The 14,577-nt window shown below is 36.3% G+C and overlaps 1 protein-coding gene across 2 annotated transcripts in view; it reads left to right on the plus strand.

The window, feature by feature from the left end:
- The window catches only part of PREX2 (phosphatidylinositol-3,4,5-trisphosphate dependent Rac exchange factor 2), a 232,818-nt gene that overhangs the window by 46,953 nt on the left and 171,288 nt on the right, over positions 1-14,577 (plus strand). Inside the window, exons 1-2 of one of the 2 annotated variants that reach the window (XM_064480858.1) lie at positions 2,127-2,204; positions 13,410-13,481. In XM_064480858.1, coding sequence (XP_064336928.1) covers positions 13,425-13,481 — 57 coding nt within the window. In that variant the 5' untranslated portion in view covers positions 2,127-2,204; positions 13,410-13,424. Of the gene's footprint in view, positions 1-2,126; positions 2,205-13,409; positions 13,482-14,577 lie in introns of those variants that run through there. The other variant, XM_031441512.2, reaches the window with a different exon arrangement.

A 14,577-nucleotide genomic window follows, 5' to 3' on the forward strand; every position in this document is an offset into this window, starting at 1 on the left:
TTGATAACATCTGGAAGAGCTAAGGCAGCTTCAAGAATATTAGTCTTCTTTTCTATACCTGAATTTTCTGTTCAGGTTGTCTGGCAACTTACTCCATCAGCCTGTGTGATTCTTGCCTACACCCAGATAAAGTAGCAGCTCATTGAAATCAAAGCCTTGGTCTAGCCATGCTGCATATACACTGTTCAGTTTTTATTGCTACCTTGTGCTGTAAATCCTCTTGAGAATTATAGAGGTCATCTCCAGTCTTTATTAACCCCTTATGGTTTGATCATGCATTAAATTTTTTCTATCTTCAACTATTTGTTAATTTTTAAATTTCTGGAATATTTAGAAAATACGACTAGAGAGATTGACATGAACCGCATTTGAGAGCCAGCCTGGAATCCTGAGTAGAAGAGATCAATACAATTTGACAATATGGAATATATATGTATTAGCTCCCCCCCCCACATTGCTTGAATTAATTGTTTTAAAATCAAGGAATTCTTCCAAAATTGGAGTTAGTTGGATCGATTCACTGTTAATAAAGGAGCAGAGAGCTGGAGGCAGGGGCCTTACCCTTTAGTTCTCTTCCCTCTCGAATTAATTAAAACCACAGTAGAAGTAAGTGCTATGCTTTGGTGTAGGGGACAATAGGGAAGAGTGGTGACTGAAGCAAATGAAGACAGCTTGTGGCCATCTTTGCTTCAGCCTGTTGCAACCATTCAGGGATGTGAGCCCTGTGTTGATTGTTCTCTAGTTTGGAGAGAGACTATAATTACTGACTTTTATGTGAATGTTCTTATTTCTTTAAATGTTAGCAATTGAATCAGTGTTTTAACGACCCTGTGCTATGTTAAGAAATACCTTTACTATTCTTGACCTCTACTTTAGACTGACTTTTTGCTCTAGGTCGGTGGAAGTTAACTATGCAAGAAAGACTGCTATAACATAGGCTGAGCCGTGAGATGACATGGTTGTAATAAAAATCAAGACAAATATAAGAAAAAGTTCAACAAAAACTTAACAAAAATCTTAACCAAAACTCATAAAAGTAACACAAGACACACTTCAGAAAAGTTTGCATTATTATATTTTTCATTGTAATCATCTCCATAAATTTCTTAATTTTTCACTTTTAATAATTTTATACATAACTGTTTATCTTTTATCTTCTGTTTGTTTTCACTGTTGACTTTCTAGCCACCTATTAAAAATCTTGTGCCTTGCATGTAGTTAGTGCATTGATCATGTGCTGACAAAGATAAATTCTTTCATTTGAAAACTCCTGAAGAACACAGTGCGTCATGCTGCCTTTTGGCGTACTGAAGTCAAATAGAAGACACTAAATAATGCTTTAATTATCCTCAAATCCTGGGAAAGTTTCAGCCAAAAGTGTTTAAAAAATCTGGATGTTATTATGATGAAAAATTATTTTCACCTAGGCTCTCCGATAATGATGATGTTCACTTTGAATTAATAATTGTTCTGCAAGAGAGCAAAATATCTTTTGGTGGGAAATTGAGCAATGATTAAAAAGCCTTCAACAACTATGGCACAGCAGATCCTTTTGTGTCTGAATCATGAGAAAACATCAACATTCAAAGGGTTTTCACTGGGGATCATAATATGCTATTTAGGTATCTTTGTGATCTCTTTAGGCACCTATCCGAGTAATCCAAGTGATTGAGATGTATATATATAGAGAGAGATGGTTTGTAGAGTGATAGATGCCCATGAGTGGTTGTACCATTTTGGATTCCCACCAGCAATGAACGATAATTCCTGATTGCTCCACATTCTCAGTAGCCTATGGTGTTGTCAGTATTTTGGATCTTGTCCTTTCTAATAAGTGTGTGGTGGTGTCTCATTATTTTAATTTTTAATTGCCTAATGACAAAAGATTTGAGCATCTTTTTATATATGCTTATTTGCCATCTACTTATCTTCTTTGGTAAGGTGTCTGTTCAATTCTTTCGCCCATTTGAAAAATCTGAATGCTCACTTCTTTATTGTTGAGTTTTAAGAGTTGTTTGTATATTTTGGGTAATAGTCTTTTATCATATATATTTTGGCATATATATGGCTTGTCTGTGGCTTGTCTTCTCTTTTTGTCATTTACAGAGCAGAAGTTTTAATTTTAATGAAGTCCAATTTGTTTTGTTCCTTACAAAGATCATGCCTTTGGTGTTGTATCTAAAAACGTCATCACCATACCCAAGGTCAGTATTTTCTCCTATGTTGTCTTCTAGTTTGGCATTTTACATTTAGGTCTGTGATTTATTTTGAGTCAGTTTTTCTGAAGGATGTAAGGTCTACGTCTAGATTTTTTAAATTTTAATTTGCATGCAGATGTATAGTTGTTACAGCACCATTTGTTGAAAGGACTGTTCTTTCTTCATTGTATTGACTTTGCTCCTTTGTCAAAGATCAGTTGACTATATTTGTGTGAGTGTATTTCTAGGCCCTCTGTTGTGTTCCATTGATCTACTTTTCTTTTCTTTCACCAAAACGACACTCTTTTGATGACTGTGGTTTTATAGTAAGCCTTGACGTTAGGTAGTGTCAGTCCTCTGATTTTATTCTTCTTCTTCAATATTGTCTATGCTGTGTCTTTTATCTCTCCATATAAACTTAGAATCATTTTTTTGAAATCCACCTAATAACTTGCTGGAATTTTGATTGTAATTGTGTTAAGTCTACAGGTCAAGTTGGAAGAGCTAACATCTTGACATTATTGACTCTTCCTATTCATGAATGTAGAGTATTTGATTCTTTGATATTTTTTATTCGGAGTTTGGTCATTTTCCTAAGTATTTAATTTTGGAGGTGCTAATGTAAAAGGCATTGTGTTTTTAATTTCAAATTCCACTTGTTCATTGCTGGTACCTAGAAAAGTAATCAACTTTCGTATATTAACTGTGTATCTTACAACCTTGCATATTAATTCCAGGAGTTTTTTGGTTAGTTCTTTTGGATTTTCTAATCAGACAATTATATATTTGCAAACAAAGACAATTTCATTTTTTCTTTCCAATCAATATACCTTTTATTTCCTTTTTTGGTCTTAATGCATTAGCTAGCAATTCCAGTACAATGCTGAAAAGGACTGATAAGGGGGGAATATCCTTGCATTGTTCCTGATCTTAGTGGGTATGCTTCTTGTCTCTTCTTTTTAAAATTTATTTTTATTCTTATTTATTGTAGTGTAGTTGGCTTACAATATTATATTACTTTCAGGTGTACAGCATAGTGATTCAATATTTTTGTGGATTACACACCATAGAAAGTTAGTATAAAATATTGACTATGTTCCCTGTGCTGTGACTTTTATATACCCCTGTGACTTATTTATGTAGTACCTCTTAATCCCCTTCACTCGTTTTGCCCCTTTCTCACCTCTCTCCCCTCCGGTAACCGTTAGTTTGTTCTCTGCATCTGTTAGTCTGTTTCTGGGTTTTGTTTTGTTTTGTTTTGTTTTTTAGGGAAAGTTTCTAGTTTCTCACCATTATGTATAATGTTAGCTGTAGAGTTTTTAAAGACATTTTATAATGTTAAGGACATCCCCCTCTGTTAGTTTGCTGAGAGTATTTGTTGTTAATGACTGTTAGATTTTGTCACATGCATTTTCTGCATCTATTGATATGATCATATGGTTTTTCTTTTTAGAGTGTTCATGTGATGGATTATATTAATTGATTCTCCAATGTTGAACTGAATTTGCATATTTGGGAAATTCCCACATGCATATGTGTGCTGTACAATTCTTTTAATACATTTTTGGGTTTTATTTGTTAATACTTTGTTTAGGATTTTTGCATCTAGTTTATGAGCGATACTAGTCTGTAGTTTTCCTGTGAAGTCTTTGCTTTTGCTCATAGAACAAGTTAGGAAGTATATCCTCTACTTCTGTCTTCTGAAAGAGATTGTAGAGAATCGGTACAATTTCTTCCTTAAAGATTTGGTAGAATTCACCAGTGAACCCATTTGGTGTGTTGCTTTCTGTTTTGGAAAGTTATTAAATATTGATTCAATTCCTTTAACAGATACAGTCCTCTTCAAATTGTATTTCTTTTTCTGTGACTTTTGGCAGGTTATGTCTGTCAAGGAATTGATCCATTTCATTTAGGTTATCATTTGTGGTCATAATATTTTTCATGGTATTCTTTTATTATCACTTTAATGTCCATGGGATCTGTGATGAGGCCCTATTTTTCATCTGTGATACCAGTAATTTGTGTCTCTCCCCACCCACCCCCCTCATTAATCTGGCTAGAGGCTTATCAGTTTTATTTATTTTTGCAAAGAATCAGCTTTTGGGTTTGTTGAAATTCCCTATTGATTTTGTATTTTAAATTTTACTGGTTTCTGCTCTCATTTTTAGTATTTTTTTCCTTCTGCTGACTTTGGATTTAGTTTGCTCTTCTTTTACTGGTTTCCTAAGTGAAAGCTTAAATGATAGATTTTAGATCTTTCTTCTTTTCTAATATACGCATTCAACACTATAAATCTCCCTCTTAGCACTTCTTTTGCTGCATCCCACAAATTTTGGTGGGTTGTATTTTCATTTTCTTCAAAATATTTGTATATTTGTCTTGAGATTTCTTATTTGACCACTGTGTTATTTAGAAGTGTATTGTTTAATATCCATGCATTTGGGGGTTTTCTAGCTGTCTTTCTATTATTGATTTCTAGTTTAATTTATTCCACTGTGGTCTGAGCAGACATTGTATGATATCTATTCTTTTAGATTTGTAAAGATGTGTTTTATTGCCCAGAATGTGGTCTATTTTGATCAATATTCCATGATTTGAGAAGAACGTACTTTCTGCTATTATTGGATGTAGTCTATTGATGTGCATTATATCCAGCTGATTGATGACGTTAAGTTCAACTGTGTCCTTTCTGATTTTCTACCTGCTGGATCTTTCCATTTCTGATAGAGAGTTAAGTCTCCAATGATAATAGACTCATCTATTTCTCCTTGTAGTTCTGTCAGTTTTTGGCTGATGTATTTTGATGTTCTTATTACACACATACATGTTAAAGATTGCTATGTCTTTTTTGAGAATTGACATTTTTATATCTATGTAATATTCCTTTTTATCTCTGATAATATTTCTTGCTTTGAAGTCTGCTCTGTCAGAAATTAATATAGCTTCTCCTGCTTTGTTTTGATTGTTAGCATGGTATATCTTTTTATCATCCCTTTACTTTTAACCTACATATATGTCTTTATATTTAAAGTGGGTTTCTTTTAGACAGTGTATACTTGCATCTTGTTTTTTGATCCACTCTGACAATCTCTTTTAATTGGTGCATCTAGACCATTGACATTTAATGTGATTTTTTTATATAGCTGGATTAATATCTGCCATATTTGTTACTATTTTCTATTTCTTATCTCCCCCCCCCCCATTTTTGTATTCCATTCTTTTTCTGGCTTTAATAGAGCATTTTATTGATTCCATTTTCTCTTCTTTCTTAGTATATCAATTATGCCATTTATTTATTTATTTACTTTTTTTAGTGGTTGCCTTGGAGTTTGCAATACACGTTTACAAATGATTCAAGTATACCTTCAAACCATACTGTAACTCTTCATGGGTAGTGCAAGTAGCTTATAATAACAAAAGTTATTTTCCCCTCACTTTTGAAGGGATAGTTTCTCAGGATACAGTATTCTAGGTTGGTGATTTTTTTTTCTCTCAACATCTTAAATATTTCACTTTAAATATTTAACTCTTCTTGCTGGCATGGTTTCTGAGGAAAGTCAAATGTAATTCTCTTCTTGGTTCCTGTATAGGTAAGGTGTTTTTCCCTCTGGCTCTTTTCAAGATTTTTTTTTCCACTTTGAATATGATATGCCTAATTGTGAGGTTTTGGGGTGTTTTCCTTGTTTGGTATTCTCTGAGATTCCTGAATCTGTGGTTTGGTATTTGACATTAATTTGGAGAAATTCTTAGTCATTATTGTTTGAATATTTTTGTTCTTTTCTCTCTCTTCTCCTTCTCCTATTCCCATTATGCATATTGTTACACTTTACGTCATCATGGAGGACTGTGGAGTTCTTGGATAGTCTGTCCTATTTCTTCCCATCTTTTTTTGCCTTGCTTTTCAGTTTTGAAAGTTTTATTGCCATATCCTCAAAGTTAGTGATTCTTTGCTCATCTGTGTCCAGTCTACTAATGAGCCCATTGAAGACATTCTTCATTTATGTTACAGGTTTTTTTTTAAAATTTCCTAGGGTTTCTTCTTGATTCTTTCTTAGAGTTTCCATCTCTCTGCTTTCATTATCCATCTGCTCTTGCATGTTGTCTACTTTTTAGCTAGAACTGTAGCATATTAATCCTGCTTGTTTGAAATTTCTGGTCTGACAATTCCAACATCTCTGTCATATCTGAATCTGGTTCTGATGCTTGCTCTGACTCTTCTAACTGCCTTTTTGGTCTTTTAATATGCCTTGTAATTTTTTGTTGTAAGCCAGATATGATGGGCTGTGTGAAAGGAACTCTGGTAAATAGGCCTTTAGTGATGTGGTGGTATATGTAGGAATGGGAAGTGGTCTATAGTCTTGTGATTAAGTCTCAGTCTTTTGGTGAGCCTGTGTCCCTGAACTGTGAACTTCACCATTTTTTTTTTTTTGTTTCCCCCTCTCCTTATATGGAAAATGTTGACCAGCGTAAGCTAGGATTGAGTATTTTCCTTTCCCATCTGGAAGAGTAGAGCAGCCTGGAGTTGGATATTTCTCTTCCGCCAGTGGAATTAGGTTTGGGTATAATTCCAGTAGTATAGACACTCATAAAATACTTTCCCTTGAGGACAGGCCTCATTAAGAATAGAATAGTTTGATGTATTTAAAAATGGTTACTTTTTCTTTCTCATTGCTGTTGAAGGACAGGGTTTTTCTCTGATATTCACTGTGAGAAACTGGTAAAGCTCCTGGAGGTAAAACTCATAAAAGTGTGAGGAATCCCTCCTTTGACTTTGTCCCCTTGGAGTTTTAACTCTCAGATTTGTCCACACTGAGTCTCCAGTAATTTGTTGGTTACAGTTAAGGATTTCCTAACATGTACCACTTCTCGCAGAGATTTTTACTTTTGGGTTTTTGATCTAGTAAGTTGTGATTCTCTATTTTTGCCTGTCTGTGCACTGATATTTGTGCTAATGGTACAAAAGCAATGATGTGTAATATTGCTGATGCTTTAGTGTGAATCAAGGCACTGGCACCAAACTGTGCTATTAATTACCACATACTTCACTGACACCCACTCCTGTGGGTGGCAGGGGGATGCCAGTTGCATGTAAGAATGTTCTTGATAAAGCTGTAAAAATGATTAATTTTACTAAAACTTGACTCTTGAGCACATCTTTGTGATGAAATGGGAAGTACAGCTAAGGACTTCTGTTGCATCCTCACGTATTATGGTCATCTCCAGGGGAGGAACGTGTATTACTGTTTGAGTTGCTATGGAACATCCTATTTACTGGAAATAACAACTGTGAGACAAACTGTGGTTTCAGTTTCAGGGCATTTGGGTATTTGGAAGATATTTCCTCAAAAAAGAGTAAAGTGAGCCTGTCATTGCAAGAAAAAACAGCTGACAGTATTTACTGATGATGACAAATTCAAGCTGGCAAGTGAATTTAGAGTTTTGGAAAATGTATGTCCATCAATGTAACCTCGGTAGCTTCCTTATAGTTAAAGACTTTTCTAATGAGCTGGATACTGATATTAACTAACATGATGTGTTTTTTTAATATTGAATAATGAATATTATTAATATTTGGAAGATATGGTAAATCACTTAAATGTGCAACATTAAACATGGATAAAAGAGCTGTTCAAATTGCAAGACAGATCAATAGGTTTTAATGTAATAGAGTACAAAAAGTTCACTGATGTGGTTTCAGATGACTACCTTTGAGAAAATACCGCTATTGAATTTTGGTGTTATATTAAAGAAGAATACCCACAACTCATTGACAATGTTATAGCAATGGACATATTTTTCCCTTTTCAAACTATCATTGAAAATATGATGCCAAATAACATATCACAACACATTGAAGCATATATGAGAATCCAGCTATCTTCTGCTAAGCTAGACATTAAAGAAATTTGTAATCCTATAAAACAGTGCCACACTTCTCACAGAAAATTTTTTGAGAAAAGATAGCTATTTTTTCATAAAAGTATGTTGTATATGTTAACATGTCATGGGTTTATAATTGTTAATTTAAGATAAATTTATAAGTAAGTGAATTTTTGACAACAAACATTAAATTTTTCTTATTTTTAATTTCTAATATGTCAAATATTGATAGATATAATACACAGAAGTAAAAGCTCTTTCTCCATAATTTCTAAGAGTGTAAAGGATACCTGAGATTGAAACCTGTGAGAACCACTACCATGTAACATAAATATTGCTGAATTTTGCCTAGTAATTAATAATTAATATGTATTTAAATTTATAGACATTAACACGACAATATGCATGCTGGTGATTTTTTTCATGTTAAAGGAAGGATTCTTCTCAAAAAATTTGAAATCACTGGTGTTCAGGGAAAAGTAAAAACCAGTGGACTGGAGAATTTATGAAGGATTTGCCAAAAGTATATTAAGGGAACATAAAATGTAACTTGAAGGATGAATAAAGCTGTTATTTTCTAGCTTAAAAAACGAACCCTTCCTTGATCCAAATCCACCTCCATATTTCTGTTCCTTTTCTCAGCAAAACTTTAAAAAATTTTAAACTTTTTCTGGTTACTGGTTCCATTTTCTTATTCTCTGTTTCCTTCTCTTCCTATTACTTTGGGACTGCTGTGGTTAAGATCAGTGGTGATTGACCTCTGCGTTGTCAAGTTATGTATCTTTATGGACCTCACCTGAATTCTCAGCACTGATAAAGCTGTGGACCACTCCTTCTTTCTTGAAACCCTCTCTCTGTTGGCTTTGGTGACACCACACTCTCTTGGTTTTGTTCCTACCTTACTGGCTTCTTTGACATCTAAATGTTGGAGTGCCCCAAGGTTCTGTCCTTTTTTCTTCTTTGTCTACATACTGTCTCCAGTGAACTGAAGTCAATTGTCTCTTCTCTCAATGAACACTTGCCCTGAGTTATGTCTTTGTGCCAGTGACACTCAACTCTTTAACCTCAGCCTCAGAAACCGAGATCAGTACAGCTCTCTCTACTGGAGATCTCCACATTGGTGACCAATAGGCCTCTCAAGCTCAGCACAGCCAGAACAAACTCTGACTCCAACAACTACTCCTTCAGACGTCTCCATTCCAATAAGATGGCACCGCGGTCAACCAGGTGTTCAAGGCAAACTCAAATGACAAGCATTTTTCATTTGTTAGGACTTTGTTTTTCTCTCAGGAAGACAAAACAAAACAAAGCATTTATCTTCCAAAGAATTTTGATGTCGTAATACTGTTTTCAGTTCAAGAGATAAAAGGAAAACGTTTACTCGTTATTTTTTCCACTTGTTTTCACAGAGTCTACTTCTTCCTGTGGTAGTACAGCTCCTCTTGATTTGTTTCCCTTTTTACGTTAAATTTATGCTCCTCTGTTCGTATTAAATAGCCACATTGTCAAGGTGCTGCTAAGATCATTCTGAATGTAGACTATTCATAAGAGTAGTAAGGTTTGATGTCTATATAAGAAATTCAGATTGGCGTCAGGCATGTAGAATTGAAAGAGTGAACTTTTAAATTCAGTGCGGCTTTTGAGAGTGATCTACTGTGTGTAATTGACTGATAAAAAGAACGGGAAGGACAAAAATGAGTTGCGAAAGACACTTTACTACGTTCTGGGAATAAAACTCATCACGGACTTTGCTTTACTTTTGAACTGACAGCAGCCCAGAGGGATAGACGAGGAGAAAGGGGATTGTTGTCATCTCTCTATTATATGTGAATGAGTTTTCTTCCTTCTTTTGATTTCTTGTTAGCAAATTTGTGACCCTTTCAGCTTTCTTAAACTTTAATTAATGTATGACATTTACCATGTTTCACCAAACACTTGTTGAGAGGAAAACAATATGGGGCCCACTGAAGAGAAGATGAAGAGTTCTGCCCTCTGAGTCGGGAACCATGAGTAAAGTGATGTCTGGGAACATGTTGTGTGGGATGATTGTTGGGGAGCTCTGGTTTGCTGAGCATGTGATAATAACACTCCTGCCAGCTGGAGGTACATGAAGAGGCACCAGCGAGCATCACTTCCTCCAAATGTGACCCAGTCTGTCTTATCTGGCTCACCTGTCTCAGCATCTCCCTAGCCTTCAGAGATTATTATGACCTGTGTATGCAGCCTAGATTGTGATTTTCATTGTTGGTAGCGGAACCCTCAAGTGGCTGAGTGACAAGATACTGTGCACAGAGGGAGTGTGACATGGAGTTGAAAGTCAAGGTGAAGTAAGTCAACCTGTTTTACCCATCGAGTCTCACTTATTTGTCTCATAAGTGTGTTTCTTCAATGTTTGGAAGAATCAACATAAAGGAATGTTCATCAGACTGTGGTCTCTGGACCAGCTGCTTAGAATCACCCAGGAAACTTGCTCAAAATGCAGATTTCTGGGTCCTAAACCAATCTGCTGAATCGGACCTTCTGGGGACAGGGCTGGGGATCTGCATTTGGAAGAAACGCTCCAAGTCTTACACACAATGAAGAGTTTGAGAACCACTGGCATTAAAAGCAATTTTTTCCTGTACTTATTTTCCATATATTTGTATTGAAATGAAAATGATCTAATTCTGATGAAATTCTGGACCAGTGAGAATGAATGAATACAGAGATAAAATGACATATTAAATCTCATGTATTTTTATGACTAGAGTATTACTGCTTCTTTGATTGGTAGGAGAAAGATTCAATGCCCCAATTACCAAAATCTGAACAACTCTAGATTCTGGTAGTTAAAGGATGATTCTGAAAACACGTTGTTTTATCTTTATCTTCAGAAAGGAAGATTTACACGTTTTGTAAAAAATGTCAAAACGTTTTCATGATTTTGCCCTCTCTGCAGACTATCTAAAATCTGCCTTCACTGTTGAATAAAATGAGGCTCTTGGGAAAAATAAATGCTTGGTTAAAAATGCTAAGAAGTTTTCTTTCGTATGCAGTTAAACAAAAAGTTTCATATTGTCACGGAGGATAAGAAAATAAAAAGTCAGATAGGGGACAGTGCTTGCTTTACTAGTTTGCATGTTTCCTTTACCTCATAGTTTGATTCCTTTTCACTACCTCCTGTCTTTAATTTGTTGATTTCAGAATGTGACCGAGTTCAGTTTAGGAAGATAAGGTTTATAAATGTAGAGGTGAAGTGTAAGCGTTGCTTGCACGAGAAGTCACATGTTCCCTATGTGGTCAACGCGAAATGTAAACGAGGCAGCCAATGTACCCGCATTGTTTTAGGACTAAATGGAAGGAACTCAGGAGCATTTTTGATGTATGAGTATATGGAGAAATATTCAAGAAAAGCAAAACTAAAATTAAAAATTAGACTAACACTAATTAAAATGGGCCCTTAAAGTCAGAACACTCAACAGTCTCTCTCCATTGCCAATTATACCTAACTGTAGATAATATTTCAAAAAATTGAGTCCCGTGTTTCCAATTAAAGAATTAAGGTGCCACGCAATACTTTCTTGTTCATTTTATTTAATTCAGCGAACTCTTTTATTCAGTTGAGGCTGTCAGTACTGATGTGGCTTTGTAGTTACGGAATCTGAAATGTGAGTTCTTGAACCAGGAGTCAAGATGGGGCTGAAGCTAATGCTGGGAGTGAGATCTTGTGGCCCATTTGCTTTGTTTCTTTTAAATAATCTTGTTTTTCTTTCTACAAAGATTATAACATGCAGACAGCCAAACATTCTGAAAATAAGGGAGTGTACAAAGGTCAGCTTGCTACCACCCGGAGGTCATCACTTTGCGTTTTAGTATATGCTACATATTTTTTCTTAGTATGAATGCACATCGACATTACCCCTGTCGATATACGTATGTATACTTGTAGGTGTGTCTGTATATGTATGTGCACAACATGTATGCTGCTTAGTAAATTTTTTCAGCAAACAATGTTTATAGACATCTGTTGTATAGACACATATGTATATATGATTTTTCATCCCATTCCATTTATGATTATACTTTTGCCCAGTATTCTGTACTTTGCATGGTCTATCACATATGAAATGATCCCACTAATGATGGGCATTTAGATTGTTTCCTGTGTTTCCACTTCTGTAATCAATACACTGAAAGCCCTTGTCTGAATATTTTCTTAGGATAAATCCCTAGAGGTAGAATTGCTGGGTTAAAGGGAATGCCCATTTAAAAGTTTGGAGATATAAGCTGTCCTCAGAAGTGTTGTGTCATTTTCTACTGTTGCTGGCAATGTCTCGAGGGTGATGATTTTGGCATATTATGAGCAATCCTGTGTTTTGTTCATGTTTTAAATCTTTGTAAATGTAGCATGTCAAAAATGACATTCTTACCTTCATTTTCATTTGCCTGATGCAGTATCCCAAGACTCCCCTGAGCTTCTGTGTGCCCTGGGAGGTTGATGGGCTGTCATTCGTACCCTGACTTGGCAGGTAGTGGCTGAAGTTCTTAAGACAGTCAAGGGAAGAAATGATCTCACCTGGTCACTAGGTAGTTAAATAGATGCTGTCTTGAGAACACAGACCAGATTTGCTGGTTAGAAAGTCTCTTCTCTTTTTCCTTCTAAACTTTCTTTTTTAAGTTCCAGTATAAATAACTCTTTCTACTTCTTTTTTTCTTTGCTAGAATAATAGCTTACACAGTCATGGATCAAAGCTTAATGACCATCAGGAAGAGTCCAGATCTTTGAACTACTAATGAACTCATTTGCCTACCAGAGGGCTGTGGAGAGTCCTGACCTGAAATACAAATTCTGGCTTCCTAAAACTTAAGGGGGGGGGGGGTGGTGGGAAATCCTTCCATTCCTTCTTGAAAGTCACTTTCTCTTTCTCCCTTCCTCCTTCACTCCCTCAGTCGCTCTCACTTCCAAAGGGATCACTTCATGATATTTCTAGCCCTTTTGTTTTTTAGTAGAAACTCCATTGTTTGTTAGATTTTGGTCTTTTGTGCTTCAGAGGACTTAGAAGTTTAGGAAATATTTGTTAAGTGTTTACCGCAGAACTTTGAGGTCTTGGTGGATAAACTTAATTCATATATACATGATCACTTTGGGCCCTGCCCCCAAACTATAAGGGAAATGGACTTCCCAGGTAGGAGAAGCAATGCACAGGATTTTTGCCTTTTACAGCAAAGCTATTATACTCAATAGTTAGTTTTTAAGCTTTGGTTTATTATAAAAAAATTAGTTCTGATCAACACCCAGTTATTTGACCAACCTAATGTTGTCTTCATAATATCTTCTCTTGTTTCCCCCAGGCATTCTTACACCGAATGAACCAGTGCGCCGCATCCAAAGTTGACAAAAATGTAACAGAAGAAACAGTGAAGGTGAGGAGGTATAATGGGCCCTCGACCCCAGCATGAGGTCCCCTCAGATAAAATTTTAACTCTGGGTTCATCACCTTGTCTCCCGTTCCAGTGTGAGCTCTGTGCTAGGCCCTGGTGGGAGTGACAATTAGAAGAAGGGAAACTACAGTTTGGGAAAAGAAATGGGGCTTATAAGGGTGGTGTAGAAGACAGAGAGAATTTTTTTGCCAAGATCTTGGAAATGTTTGAAAAGAGGAAAAAAAAATAACCCCAAGACTGAGAACCTTAGTGTCTCCAAGGGGGTGGGAGCTGAACCGTGTGTGGGACGATTGCTGGAGGGGCTCACCAGGTAGGATGTGGGCAGATGCAACTTCCAGACTTTGACCCCTAAAGGACAAACAATTTGGATGGTCCACTGGTGCAGAAAAGAAAGTCCACACAGTATCTTCACCTCACAGACAAATGTATGAGCATCTCCTTTTAAACTGTAGGAAAGGAAAATTGGGAAGAGTTTTGGGGAAAAAAAGGGGGGGGTGGTAAATGAAAATCGTGCCATAGTCATTATTTCTCAGTTCAATTGTATAAATCATCATTGATATTTATTTTTGATGCTAACTTGCTGTTTTATTTTACTGAAAATAAAAAATTCCCAAGGATTTTATAAGCACTTAAGACTATTTCCTATTACATTAAATACTCTCTTTTACATTCTCCTTACCATGGGGTATTTTAGCTTGTGTGCAAGCAAAAAACACCTGAGGCTCAAATGGACCTGAAGATACTTTGACTCCCATATCGGGAGCTCCAGGCAGAAGAGAAGGTTGAGGACGGGTGGCTCAGGGAGGTGACCCAGTTGGCCAGGTTCTCCAGCTCTTCACTCTGCCCCTGGGCTGGCTCCTCCTGCAGCTGCAAAGTGACCCTGGAGCTGTGCCAGCTGTCACTTCCAGACACAGCACCTTTCAAAGGGCTGTCCACTCCAGGGTGCCCTTCTTGGGGACAAGGAAGCCCTTTCCCCGAGGCCTGCCAGCAAATCTGCCCACGCAGTTTTACCCGCAGCCCGTTCTCAGTGGCGTGGGACTGCCGCGCCTGGAGTCAGTTACTCCGGATTATCCTGCGA

The sequence above is a fragment of the Camelus dromedarius genome, chromosome 30, assembly GCF_036321535.1.
Source record: "Camelus dromedarius isolate mCamDro1 chromosome 30, mCamDro1.pat, whole genome shotgun sequence".
NCBI lineage: Eukaryota > Metazoa > Chordata > Mammalia > Artiodactyla > Camelidae > Camelus > Camelus dromedarius.